Below are 15,108 nucleotides of genomic sequence, written 5' to 3'. Positions count from 1 at the left end.
CTTTCTCTAAGTCTACAAATGCTAGAAACGTATATTTGCCTTTCCTTAATCTATTTGCCAAGATAAATCGTAGGGTCAGTATTGCCTCACGTGTTCCAACAGTTCTACGGAATCCAAATCGATCTTCCCCGAGGTCGACTTCTACCAGTTTTTCATTCGTCTGTAAAGAATTCGTGTTAGTATTTTGCAGCTGTGGCTTATTAAACTGATAGTTTGGTAATTTTCACATCTGTCAACACCTGCTTTCTTTGGTATTGGAATTATTATATTCTTCTTGAAGTCCGAGGGAATTTCACCTGTCTCATACATCTTGCTCACCAGATGGTAGAGTTTTGTCAGGACTGGCTCTCTCAAGGCTGTCAGTAGTTCTAATGGTATGTTGTCTACTCCCGGGGCCTTGTTTCGACTTATGTCTTTCAGTGCTCTGTCAAACTCTTCACGCAGTATCATATCTCCCATTTCATCTTCATCTACATCCTCTTCCATTTCCATAATATTGTCCTCAATTACATCGCCCCTGTATAGACCCTCTATATACTTCTTCCACCTATCTGCTTTCCCTTCTTTGCTTAGAACTGGGTTTCCATCTGAGCTCTTGATATTCATGCGAGTGGTTCTCTTTTCTCCAAAGGTCTCTCTAATTTTCCTGTAGGTAGTATCTATCTTACCCCTCATGAGATAAGCCTCTACATCCTTACATTTGTCCTCTAGCCATCCCTGCTTAGCCTTTTTGCACTTCCTGTCGATCTCATTTTTGAAACGTTTGTATTCCTTTTTGACTGCGTCATTTACTGCATTTTTGTACTTTCTCCTTTCATCAATTAAATTCAGTATCTCTTCTGTTACCCAAGGATTTCTACTAGCCCTCGTCTTTTTACCTACTTGATCCTCTGCTGCCTTCACTACTTCATCCCTCGAAGCTATCCATTCTTCTTATACTGTATTTCTTTCCCCCATTCCTGTCAATCGTTCCCTTATGCTATCCCTGAAACTCTGTATAACCTCTGGTTGTTTCAGTTTATCCAGGTCCCATCTCCTTAAATTCCCACCTTTTTGCAGTTTCTTCAGTTTTAATCTACAGTTCATAACCAATAGATTGTGGTCAGAGTCCACATCTGCCCCTGGAAATGTCTTACAATTTAAAATCTGGTTCCTCAATCTCTGTCTTACCATTATATAATCTATCTGAAACCTTCTAGTATCTCCAGGGTTCTTCCACTTATACAACCTTCTTTCATGATTCTTGAACCAAGTGTTAGCTATGATTAAGTTATGCTCTGTGCAGAATTCTAGCACGCGGCTTACTCTTTCATTCATACTCCCAATCCATATACACCTACTACGTTTCCTTCCCTTCTTTTTCCTACTATTGAGTTCCAGTCACCCATGACTATTAAATTTTCATCTCCCTTCACTATCTGAATAATTTCTTTTATCTCATCATACATTTCATCAATCTCTTCATCATCTGCGGAGCTAGTTGGCATATAAACTTGTACTACTGTGGTAGGCATGGGTTTCATATCTATCTTGGCCACAATAATGCGTTAACTATGCTGTTTGTAGTAGCTTACCCGCATTCCTCTTTTTTTATTCATTATTAAACCTACTCCTGCATTACCCCTATTTGATTTTGTATTTATAACCCTGTATTCACCTGACCAAAAGTCTTGTTCCTCCTGCCTTCAAACTTCACTAATTCCCACTATATCTAGCTTTAATCTATCCATTTCCCTTTTTAAATTTTCTAACCTACCTGCCCGATTAAGGGATCTGACATTCCACGCTCCGATCCGTAGAATGCTAGTTTTCTTTCTCCTGATAACAACGTACTCTTGAGTAGTCCCCGCCCGGAGATCCGATTGGGGGGGACTATTTTACCTCCGGAATATTTTACCCAAGAGGACGCCATCATCATTTAATCATACAGTAAAGCTGCATGCCCTCGGGAAAAATTGCGGCTGTAGTTTCCCCTTGCTTTCAGCCATTCGCAGTACCAGCACAGCAAGGAGATGGGACCTGGATAAACTGAAAGAACCAGAGGTTGTAGAGAGCTTCAGTGAAAGCATTAGGGAACGATTGTCAGGAATGGGGGAAAGAAATACAGTAGAAGAAGAATGGGTAGCTTTGAGGGATGTAGTAGTGAAGGCAGCGGAGGATCAAATAGGTAAAAAGACTAGGGCTAGTAGAAATCCTTGGGTAACAGAAGGGATATTGAATTTAATTGATGAAAGCAGAAAATATAAAAATGCAGTAAATGAAGCAGGAAAAAAGGAATTTAAACGTCTCAAAAATGAGATCGGCAGGAAGTGCAAAATGGCTAAGCACGGATGGCTAGAGGACAAATGTAAGGATGTAGAGGCTTGTCTCACCTCACTAGGGGTAAGATAGATACTGCCTTTGGAGAGAAGAGAGCCACTTGTATGAATATCAAGAGCTCAGATGGCAACCCAGTTCTAAGCAAAGAAGGGAAAGCAGAAAGGTGGAATGAGTATATAGAGGGTCTATACAAGGGCGATGTAATTGAGGACAATATTATAGAAATGGAAGAGAATGTAGATGAAGATGAAATAGGAGATATGATACTGCGTGAAGAGTTTGGCAGATCACTGAAAGACCTAAGTCGAAACAAGGCCCCGGGAATAGACAACATTCCATTAGAACTACTGACAGCCTAGGGAGAGCCAGGCCTAACAAAACTTTACCATCTGGTGAGCAAGATGTATGAGACAGGCGAAATACCCTCAGACTTCAAGAAGAACATAATAATTCCAATCCCAAAGAAAGCAGGTGTTGACAGATGTGAAAATTACCGAACTATCAGTTTAATAGGCCACGGTGCAAAATACTAACACGAATTCTTTACAGACGAATGGAAAAACTGGTAGAAGCCGACCTCGGGGAAGATCGATTTGGATTCCGTAGAACTGTTGGAACACGTGAGGCAATACTGACCCTACGACTTATCTTAGAAAATAGATTAAGGAAAGGCAAACCTATGTTTCTAGCATTTGTAGACTGAGAGAAAGCTTTAGACAATCTTGACTGTAATACTATGTTTCAAATTCTGAAGGTGGCACAGGTCAAATACAGGGAGCGAAAGGCTATTTACAATTTGTACAGAAACCAGATGGCAGTTATAAGAGTCGAAAGGGAAGCGGTGGTTGGGAAGGGAGTGAGACAGGGTTGTAGCCTATCCCTGATGTTTTCAGTCTATATATTGAGCAAGCAGTAAAGGAAACAAAAGAAAAATTCAGAGTAGGAGACAAAATAAAAACTTTGAGGTTCGCCGATGACGTAATTCTGTCAGAGACAGCAAAGGACCTGGAAGAGCAGCTGAATGGAATGGACAGTGTCTTGAAAGGAGGATATAAGATGAACATCAGCAAAAGCAAAATGAAGATAATGGAATGTAGTCAAATTAAATCGAGTAATGCTGAGGGAATTAGATTAGGGAATGAGATGCTTAAAGTAGTAAATGAGTTTTGCTATTTGGGGAGCTAAATAACTGATGATGGTCAAAGTAAAGAGGATATAAAATGTAGACTGGCAATGGCAAGGAAAGCGTTTCTGAAGAAGAGAAATTTGTTAACCTTGAGTATAGATTTGTCAGGAAGTCCTTTCTGAAAGTATTTGTATGGAGTGTAGCCATGTATGGACAAGAAGAGAATAGAAGCTTTCGAATTGAGGTGCTACAGAAGAATGCTGAAGATTAGATGGGTAGATCACATAACTAATGAGGAGGTATTGAATAGAATTGGAGAGAAGAGAAATTTGTGGTGCAAATTGACTAGAAGAAGGGATTGGTTGGTAGGGCATATTCTGAGGCATCGAGGGATCACCAATTTAGTATTGGAAGGCAGCGTGGAGGGTAAAAATTGTAGAGGGAGACCAAGAGATGAATAAACCAAGCAGATTCAGAAGGATGTAGGTTGCAGTAGGTACTGGGAGATGAAGAAGCTTGCACAGGATAGAGTAGCATGGAGAGCTGCATCAAACCAGTCTCAGGACTGAAGACCACAACAACAACAACAACAACATTGCATGTGTATAATAATGTAGGAGCAATACAATTTAGCTACAAAACAAATATGTTGGGGAAAATGTGAAATATATCTTGAAGCTATATTCAGATGCTCTGTCTGTCAGTGGCTAGTGATCATTAGATATCTTGCTAATCTGGCCTCATAGTAATCTATGTCACATCCAGCCTCTAGTTGCTCAAGCAAAATTACGCATACAGGAATGAATTCTCTTGTACAACGATGTTGTTTGTTAATTAAAATGTTACATAACGCTACATATATGTTTGAAATTGTGGTTTTCTTTACAGCTCAGTAACTTGGCTTCTAAAAAGAAACAAGTTATGCTAGATGTCAAGCAAAAACTCAACATTAGAGATAAGCTGAACTGAGGTTCTTCGCAGAAAGCCATTGCTGCTGAGTACAATGTTGGATGAGCAACTATTTATGCCCAAGCTTTAACAGATGAACAGATAATCAAATGTGTACAGGAAAGTTACAATGAAAGTGATGAAGAAGAGAAATAGGAGGAAAGAACACGAAGATATCTCACGCTGCTGGTGCTGAAGTTGCAGAGATCTTCCTGGAGTGCGTTGTGCAACAACCAGAAATATGCACGACTAATCTAATGCTTGTAAAACCACTGCGTGGTAATGCTTACTGCAGATGCGTATTATAAATGTGACAACTACAAATGTGCGGCATGTTTCACAGTGAAACTACTTATATGGACACTCAAGGACAAAGTTTTCTGCAAAAATGATTGTATATTTTGTAATGGTACATGTTGCTATAAAGCATAGCAACACGTCTTACTTTCCTTTTACTATGCCAATGAAAGATATGCATGTGAAAAACATTAATTAGTAGCAGCTTAAAGGGGATTTACGGTGGTGGTGCTTGTTGGAATTTATGTGCACATATGAGAAAGAAAAATGTGGACGCAGCGCAGAATGCAATGATGGATGTGTAATTTGGACTGGCCAGTGAGGGGTCACTTGCACTTTGCAGTCATGCTTTGGACTCAAAAGAAGAAAGGGACCTAATGACAATGGTTGAGCATTAAAGAAAATTGAATATTTTTATATAGATTCTATGCTATGTTATCTTGAGGTAAGTACGAACCTATTGTTTTTGGCAAGCATTGAAGCATCATGTATGAATATGTCGTCTTAAAAGCTTTGTTAATTATCAGTTGTTGTGAGATAAGAACATATTTGAATATGGAAGAATTACAGAAACAGTGTTTTGTGATTTCATAGTGAGTTGTTTTAATGTAGAAGCTCTCCTATAGCACTCTCACCTCTGCAGTCAGAAAAGAAGTTAGCAGTCAAATACTTGGCACCACAACATCAAGAGAAAACAAGACGCCAGTTGGGAAATTTGGAATGGAAGGTAACTATTATTACAGGGAATGAGTAAAGACTTGGCATCCCACAATATATCGATCACTTAACTCGCAACAAGAAAAACACCTCACTTTGTATTTAATAAAGTATAACTTCTATGTGTTATGCTAATTTTAAGACAATAATCCAGCACTCATGCGTGCAAGAAATGGCCAGATTAGCAAGAGTCTACTGTAGTACCACTGCATGTTCCACGAGGATATGTCATAACTTAAATTATCATTACTCATGTTCTTTAAGTCCATAGATACATGATTGAGAACCAAGAAGGAATGCAGCAATTGGCTTTATTAGACATTCTCTATGGCGTGAATACATCACAAATCCCATAACAACTCAGCTTGACTTCTGCGAAGAAAATATATGACCTCATAAACTCAGTTCTATTACAACCATGTAATGATACAGCCTTCCCCAAAATTCACATGAAATGTCTGATACCGCCTTCTTTTTATATGCATCCGGATAGTTAGTGGACAATTCAGTGCTTTCTAAGGTCTTGTATGTATGTCTTTATATATATCATTCTGTCCTATTTGATAACAATCTTGATATTCATTGCGAAGGCGTATGGAATGTTCTAGAGGAGGGTATATTGTCATCATTATCAAGAGATTGTTGTCATTAACAACATTACGTACAAATGCTGGAGTGAACGCATAACAAAGAAATTGAAGGAATAAATATTTGGTGGAAAATATTAAAATGCTGTGCAAGTGCTGGCATAGGTGGCTGGCACCTCTAATTACCATAATTACAATCAAGTAACAAGTTAACACAAAGAACATCATTATCTTAAGAAATGACTTGAAAGTTATTAGCAAGCCATGTATTTTCATTTGTTATCTATTCTTATGTCTTCCTCTGCAATTAATAATCCTTGTAATTACATTTCTAATTAACTCTCCATTTGTTTACATCTCACAGTTTTTCAATTTCAAAATTTGAGGCTTTATTTGTAACTTTCTCATATGCAGTCGGATACAGCACAAGATTTGTAATACCATTGCATGTTAGTAACCAAATCCAAACTGTAATTAATTACCCAACTAAAATAATATGAGACATTATTGTAATTAAAGTTCAGAATGATTTTCTTATGAAAAACTACTTTTATTCCTGCTATATCATTTGATAAATCAACCCTCTGTTTTCTGTTGTTAAGGTACATGTCTATGCATGCAGGAGGATCTTCAAGGCATATATGTCAGTTTCCGTAGCAGAAAAGATTGTTATTCAAATATTGTATTTTCATACCTTATTCGGCTGTAACAGCAATTTCTTTACCTTTCATAAATTTTAATTGTAACATTGAAATTGTACAAATTTAATAATGCTTTATTTGGGAAGCTATTGTTAAAATCCTATATAAATTGATGCAGGAGACTGCACGAGAATCAGTCAGTAGTTGTTGTTGTTGAATTTGCTTGAGAGTCTGTTTGTCAAAGAGATCAATGATGTCTGTGAAGTGATTTATTTAAACGTGTCGAGAATGCAGTTCTGTTGTCAATAAATAATGAGATAATACAAATTTATGTTTTTTTTCATCAAAATCAACTCCAGGAAAAAGTTAATTAATTTTAAGTAACGATCAGGAAGAATGTAGCCTCGTTACAATCAAATAAAAAAAATCCCCTTGTTGGCATGTTCTTTTGACAGTGTGGATAATAGGATTCTGCTACGGAAACTGACATATATGCCTTGAAGATCCTCCTGCATGCATAGACATGTACCTTAACAACAGAAAACAGAGGGTTGATTTATCAAATGATATAGCAGGAATAAATAAAATTCAGAGAGAAGAAATGTTAATTGTGGAGTGCTGCAAGGATCAGCTTGGCCCCTTCCTATTGTTCGTCCAAGTGAATGATTTATTGGGGACTCTTCAAAAATTGTTATGTTTGGTGATGATACAACTGTACTGATAAAGAGCCCAAACACATCCTTACCAGTACACCCAGAATAATAATGGAGAAGGCTTACAACTGGTTGATAACCAACTGGCACCTTCATTTTTGTAAACGGTTAAACGTATAAATCTAATCATTTGCGATGCGGTAAGCCTGAAGACAAGTGATCAAAATGTTATTGGTGATAAAATGATAATAAAAAAAAGAGGATGAATAGTTTTTATTTTCTACAGACAGCTTTTTGAGTAGAATGTTAGCTCCTGGGAAAACTCCCAACACTTTTTATCTGAAATAATCTTTGTTTTTGTTCCTCTCTTTCTTTTCCTCTATTTTGCTTTCAGCCTAATTGTTTTAGCTGAGAAGCGCAGCAGTTTCTCAACAATGAACAGAACTTTTTTTCTCTGGTTAAATTTGTTTCTCAATATTATCTTTCTTTGCTCACCCAGTTCAATAAATTACAAAATCTGTAAACACTGATTTTGAATCTGTAGCATAATAAGCCTTAATCTGCATATTGCAGAGTCCTTTCTGAGCTGTGTGACGCATTCTTGACAACAAACAATGGAAAATCCAAGATGGAGTAATGACAATATTATGACAAGGATAGATGCTACACACACACACACACACACACACACACACACACACACACACAGTCTCTGGCTGCAAACCAAACGCATTCTTAAGCAGATTCTTTTTCCAAATTGCCATTTGTCAGATGATGTGCAGTACCAGTAACTGAAAATTGGTTTCTGCTTTGTTATTTACATGCACAAAATAAACCTCTTTCAAACTTTCTCTTTTCAGATGGTTACTATTCACTATGAAATAGCATTTATTACATAGATTCGTGTTTTTGGATTTTGAAACATAATTTGCATTTGCATTTATCACAAATGCAAATTTTAATAAATTACATTTATGACAGCAGAGTTGTCCTGCAGCCACAGTCTTATGCTCCATTACAATATTCCTACAAACTACATGCATCTCACAAGCATCAAACATAATTCAAAACCATTAACTTTGAAGATCAAAATAGCACTTTTAATGGCCAATGGTGATGTAGTACAGGAGAGTAGCACACAGAGAAACTTGAGAAGAGCTTGCTGGTCAGTGTGTAATGATTTCCTGGGTGTAATTTGCACCTCTCTGGAAAATCTATTCCTGACAGGCATAGTTTAAACACACAAGTTGACAAAGGAGATGCAATGAAAAACTACAATACTTAGCATCCTTTTAATAGACCTATGATCTTTCTCGGGCTCCATGAGCTATTACTTTATCACAAACAAAGCAAATCAAAATTTAAACAAAAATCAAACCAACTAGTCAATAAACACAGTGCCTTGTTTCAAAATTACTTTAGTAATTAACTTCTTCAATACTCCATGCACTTCTACGCTGATAAGTGCAGTAATATGCACACACTTGAAAGCCACGTGCATTAGTAGTGTGTTGACATCCGTGAGAGTGTGTCACCAAAGAGCAGCACTGTGGACTCCCACTAGAGCACATGCAAGTGCCTATTTAAACCCTGCCACACAACACTTGTCCTCAGTATCATGTTATTACTGCTTGCATACATTTGCCTTATTGTGTCCAGTGTATTTTATAGCGATTGGCATACAAGCCACAGTCTAATAAAGTTGTACTAACATTCTCAGTTGTGTTGTGTGTCCAAGTTACGCTGTGTCTACAATGTGTGATGGTGCTACTGATGAGTTTTTATCCCAGCTTGTTGATCAGCAAGGGGTTCTTACTGTGGCATTGCAGCATCTTAGTCAGGAGCAGGAGGCACTCGTCACAGCGCAACACAATCAAACCCAGGTAATGCAAATGCTTGCCTCTGTTTTGGCCAGTTTCGGTCCGTCTCAGTCTACGCCACCAGCAGCAATGCCTCTTGCACCTCCTTTTTTTACCAGTTGCTACCCTGGTCGTTCATCCACCCCCGCGCCCGGCTTACGACAAGCCTGTCGAAGAATGGAAAGCCTACGAAAAGCAGTTGCGGCAGCATTTTCACGTGTTTGGACTGACTGATATTACCTTATGCGGTGCTTTCTCATTTTCTTGGTTATCGCCTCGCATGTTTCAATTCCTCTGTCAACTGGCCCCCTTACAGGATCCGTCTTCAGTCTCTTTTGATAACATGAGCAACCTTCTTTCAAAATAGTACTGTAAACGGAAGCACATCATTGCTGTTCGAGTTGAGGTATATCAGTGTTACAAGAAACCAGAACATTCCTATAAGACTTGGGGACTGAGCTTCACGGTTTAAGCCATCATTGTCACTGAAATCCATAAAGAGTCCATAAGCTGACCAAATGGTGCATGATGCAATCATTTGGTTGGCCTCAGTTGTGAGATTCTTGAGCGGGCCCTTCAATGTGAAAACCCCTCCCTCTCCAATGTTCTGACTATGGAACAATCATTTGCAGGTTCGAGGGCTACAGGTACTCAAACAATTGTGATGCGAGGTTGTGGAAGTTCAACCTGCTTCGCCTCACCATTTGTCAGTTCACAGGGGGATGATACGGTGGCAGTGGTCTGTGTGCGAGCAAAACATCACGGCAGCTGGCCCAACTCACAACAGCAACCACAGCCGCAGCTGCAGCACAGCAGACCCTGTAATAAACAACAACGCAAGCAAACCACACCTCCACGCTGTACGCTGTGTTTTGTCACTCATGATAGGTCCTAGGCAGTGGGCCATTTGCCATCAGTGCAATAAAACGGGTCACATTGCTCCTGTTTGTAATGCAAAATTCCAGTGGCCTATTGCAGGTGTTGACATGGGTGTCAATTGTGTATCACCAATATCCGTTGCACCCAATAAGCTTTTCATTGATGTCAAGGTTTATCAGATGGTTTTGCACCTGCAAGTCAACACTGGTACTGCCGTGTCATTAATCAACTTGAAAACGTACACTGACTTGGGCTCTCCCTTTAGTGCCAGTGTCATGTACATTAGTCACCTACAATAAACAAACCATTCTGACAATTGATAGTTTTTTGGCCCGAGTCACATATAAATCTGTGGTTCATCCACTGAATTTTCTGGTGGTGGACAATGCATGCACCAAATATTTGTTTGGTTTGGATGTCTTTAACCATTTCAGGTTTACTATTTCCGACGAAATTAATCTTGTCTCTGATCAAGTGCCTTACACGCAACTAGATTCTTTATGCTCTGAATTTTCTATTGTTTTCTGCAGGTTTGGGTTGTGCCAATAATTTCAAAGCCCACATCACCATGAAACCTTCGGCCTGACCCCATATCTTTCAGGCTTACCCACTGCCAATGGCGCTCCGTGACCAAGTAAAGCCGAGTTCGACTGCCTCACGGCCTCCAAATGATTGCAACCAGCAAATGGCCTACCCCTTAGTCACTGTCAAGAAGCCCTCAGGACGGTTATGAATTCGCAGTGATTTCAAAGTTTTAGTCATTGCTCAGTCTATCACTGACACATATCCCTTGCCGCACCCTGCCGAACTTTTTGCTAAACTCGCTGGTGGTCAGTTTTTTTCCAAGACTGACCTCTCCAATGCATATTTTCAGCTCCCCATTGATGTTGACTCTCAATGGTTCTTGGTCGTAAACATGCCTTTTGGCTTGTATTGATACTTGCTGTAACCATTTTGCATAGCCAGAGCCCCAGGGATTTTTTGAACAACTCACGAGGTCAGTGCCAACTGTCTTGAAGATATTGTGGTTTTCAGATTCTACATTGCTGAACATCTCAACAACTTATGTATGCTGTTTTCGACGTTACAGGCTGCCTGGTTAAAATGCAATTTGGAAAAGTACTGCTTCTTTCAGCCTTCTATTGTTTATCTTGTGTTCACAGTTTCTAGTGCTGGTGTCAAACCTCTTTGTCAGAATGTATCTGCTGCTGTGGCTCTTCTGTGTCCTCTGTCAGCCAACCGAGGAACTCCAGGTTTTTTCTTCTTTTTTTTAAAAAAAAAAGGTAAGAGTGCTTATTATCCTTGATTATCCTTGGTGTTAGTTGGGGGGGGGGGGGGGGGGCGCATCAGTTGCGCAACAGTTACATGCCTTGCTGCATAAGGGGATGTCTTTCCACTAGCTGCAGGCATGTGAAAATGGCATTTTACTAACTGAAGTCCTTGTTACAATCTGCATCTTGCCTCGTAACCTAACAACCTAGTCAATATTTAGTGTTAGCAACAGATGTGTTCCAGAATGGGCTGGGGGCATTGTTAGCTCATAAATATTTTGATGGCTCCAAGTGTCCTATTGCATGTACTTCGAAGATGCTTAATTCCGCTCGGACTAGATATTCACAAATAGAGAAAGAAGCTCTTGCCATTGTTTATGCCTTAAAGAAGTTTCATGTTTTCCTGTATTGTGTAAAATTCCTTCTAATCACAGATCACAAGCCATTAGTTTCGCTGTTTAACCCCTGTGCATAATTGCCAGACAAAGTATCGCCTTCAGCATTGGGCACTGTTCCTCTCTCAATACAACTAAGAGACTCACTTCCACCCCACAGCTAAATATGTGAATGCTGACATGCTCTCCCATCTTCCGGCTGGTCCGGACCCAGTTTTTGATCTGGAGGAGTTACTCTGTTTCTACATTGATGAATGCGCTCAACAAACTGTCGATGGTTAGCACTCGGGTTGTGCAGGCTAGTGCTACCATCTGATTTTATGGAAAGTAAAGTGATATATTGTGTACAGCATAGATGGCCTGCGGCGCCTCCATTGTGAACATACGACCCCCCCCCCCCATAACTACTACGTGTTTTGGCACTGTCTCTCTGTCATTGATGGTGTTCTATTCCTTCATATGGACTATTCTGCTCTTTGCATAGTGGTTCCCTTGGCTCTCTTTTCAGAGATCCTGCAATTGCTGCACGTTGATTACTGAGGCGTGTCCTGCACCAAGGTATTAGCCCACCATCATGTTTTCTGACCTGGTTTGGATGGCAAATCACTCAGCTGGTTATGGTATGTTCTCAATGTGCACTGCAGCAAACTGGCCCCATGGGCAACACTGTCTCTGTGGCTGCAATCTTTGCAGGCCTGGAACCGTCTCCACATCAATTTTGCCAGCCCTTTCCTTAATGCCTACTGGCTAATGGTAATTGACGCATTCTCTTAGTTTCCATATGTTATTTGATGCCCATCAACTTCGGCCTCTGCCACTGTAGCAACACCGTCAAAAATATTTTTCCATCAAAGGACTTCCAGCAATGTTGGTCTCTGATAATGACCCTCGGTTTGTGTCGTAGGAGTTTGCTTCCTTCTGCAACATCCATGGGATTCGTCACATTTTCACCCCACCCTTCCATCCATAGTCCAATGGTGAGGCCAAAAGATTAGTCAGAACGTTCAAAACACAAATGAAAAAGTCTGTGAGTCGGCCTCCGGCTGACGTTGCCCTGCATCAATTTCTCTCTTCCTATTGCTTCACACCGTTTGGCAACAACAACCCCGCTGAACTGCTCCATGGGCATCAATCCCAGATGCTTCTGCATCTCCTGCAGCCCAGCCAGTGATGCCAACCTGGGCAGCCGTTGTCCCATTTCTGTCCTGGGGCGGCTGTCTGGTGTGGTATTGACAGCGACGATGCCACGGAATAGTTTCTCAGGTTGGTATTATGAGAGACACCGATGACAGTGCCCTCTATCCGGTGCTGTCAAGGTCGATGAGCTCCACGACTGCTTCACCCATTTCATCAGGTGCAGTCAGCCAGGACACTTCGCTTCAGCATCACACCTACGTAATCATTTATCACCTTGTTTTTTGCACCAGTGAACCACGTTCTTGCAGTACCAACTTTTATTACCTTTTCCCGTTCCTACACATGCGCTGCCTCCCAGGCGGGATACGAAATCTGGGAATGCGGTTTGGTTGTTGCCCAAAATGGATTCCCGCAGTCATCTCCCGATGCCATGGCTGCCCTCTCTATGACATCCGTATGAAGGAGAGCCTCTCTGCATGCCATTACGACCAGTTGCGCCTGCATGTGGACGACCAGACAAGACCAACCAGACACCATTGTCAACACACTAGTCTGCATCTCTCGAAGAATCACCTGATGCAGCTGCATCCCTGCCATGACATACGAGGGGTTTCCCATCACCAGTGGACAAACCTGGAACAGCTTCTCTAATTCCGCTACCAGTACCGATGCAACTGCATCCACACCTGAGCCATCTCCTCTGCCTCAGCTGCCGACTGCAGGGGCCCCACCACCACCAGGCCCTGGGCCTGATGGCGCATGAAACTCGTGCTGGCGTCACCCATCTTACCGTATGGGTTGACATGAGAAGGCGGACTGTTACGCTGCTTGTGCCCTAAATACTTCCGACCACATGCCCCAGTATAAGCACGTCATCTCTGTCAGCTTCTCAGAGGAAGAAGCCATAAACACCTCGAAAACCTGAGCTGTCCCCCCAAGGGAAGAGAAATGAAGTAATATGCGCACACTTGAAAACTGCATACATTAGCAGTGTGTTGTCATCTGCGAGAGCGTGCCTGAAAGTGCAATTCTGTGAACTTATGATTGAGCCCGCCATTGGCGAGTGCCTATTTAAATCCTGCCGTGCTACACTCATGCTCAGTATCCTGTTATTACACTTTCCTTATCTTACTGTGTTTAGTGTATGTTATGATGATTGGCATACAAGCCACAGACTAATAAAGTTGTATTAACATTCTTGGTTGTGTTGTGTGTCAAATTACAACAATAAATATCAATGAAAACAACAGAAAACAGAACATGAAACACGTGCTGCCATTGCAGTAGGACAAAGTCGTATAACAAAGACATCTGTAGGCACTTTACTGTCAATCATTTGTAAATTTACTCATTATTCTAAAAACAACAAAGTAAATGTCTGTACATGTATTAATAAAAATTGGAAACATATTGTCTATAAAAATATAACAACATAACATAGAATGAAAAAATACCAAAAGATTACGTGGAAGATTGCAACTTTGGGACTCAGTAAGTTTTGTATTCATGACATATACGAAGTCACATAAATATGTCTAATTTAACAAAACATCATAACTGGTCCATGAATTTTTTCATATAGCTATGCTGAGACTTAAACATCCAAACTGATGCTGCACTGAAGTATCAATGGGGGGGAAAAAAAATTGTAGGTGATCAACAACAGAAATCGCTGAATACATTGTGGTAACTATTTCTTTAAGAACAATGATGGGTAATAAAATTTGGAAACACAGTGAGAGTCCACATATGTTACACTTTTCACTTATTTTCAAATGGTTTTAGAAAAATGTTATCTACATAATTGTATGTCCACAAACACAAAACTTTTCATATCTTCTCTGTTTTTAGTTAAGCTTCTACTTGTCTCACTTAATATACTAGCTGCTATTAGAGTCATCTGAGTCAGCATCATCTAATTCAGCCATCATCCTCCTCTTGTAACGTGCGTAGGAGGAGCCATAAAGTCTGATATCCTTTAGATCGGCTTCCTTACTATAAATATAATCTTCCTCTCCATCATCACTTGAAAGCTCATTATCTGAAAAATAAATAATAAAATGTCACAGTCTCATTATATGCTGAGTGAAAACTGTTACACATACTGCCTTCCTTCTCTGTCCATTGCTGTAAAAATTCATTTCTCTTTTGGTTTGGTTATTATGGGCACTCACTCAGTCTTGGTTTGAAGTTATTTTAATGAGAAGCACATGTTTTGCTAGTTAGTATATCAACATATACTGAAGCGCCAAAGAAACTGGTATAGGCATGTGTATTCA

The 15,108-nt window shown here is 40.2% G+C and overlaps 1 protein-coding gene across 1 annotated transcript in view; it reads right to left on the bottom strand.

Annotated features, from left to right (window-relative positions):
* Positions 1-14,147: 14,147 nt before the first annotated feature.
* LOC126262985 (probable RNA polymerase II nuclear localization protein SLC7A6OS) overlaps positions 14,148-15,108 on the bottom strand; it is a 50,138-nt gene continuing 49,177 nt past the window's right edge. The window contains exon 6 of the mRNA XM_049959939.1: positions 14,148-14,870. Coding sequence (XP_049815896.1) covers positions 14,710-14,870 — 161 coding nt within the window. The 3' untranslated portion in view covers positions 14,148-14,709. The remainder of the gene's footprint in view (positions 14,871-15,108) is intronic.

This window comes from Schistocerca nitens, chromosome 6, assembly GCF_023898315.1.
Source record: "Schistocerca nitens isolate TAMUIC-IGC-003100 chromosome 6, iqSchNite1.1, whole genome shotgun sequence".
Lineage (NCBI taxonomy): Eukaryota > Metazoa > Arthropoda > Insecta > Orthoptera > Acrididae > Schistocerca > Schistocerca nitens.
This window is presented reverse-complemented; position numbering and strand designations above follow the sequence as displayed.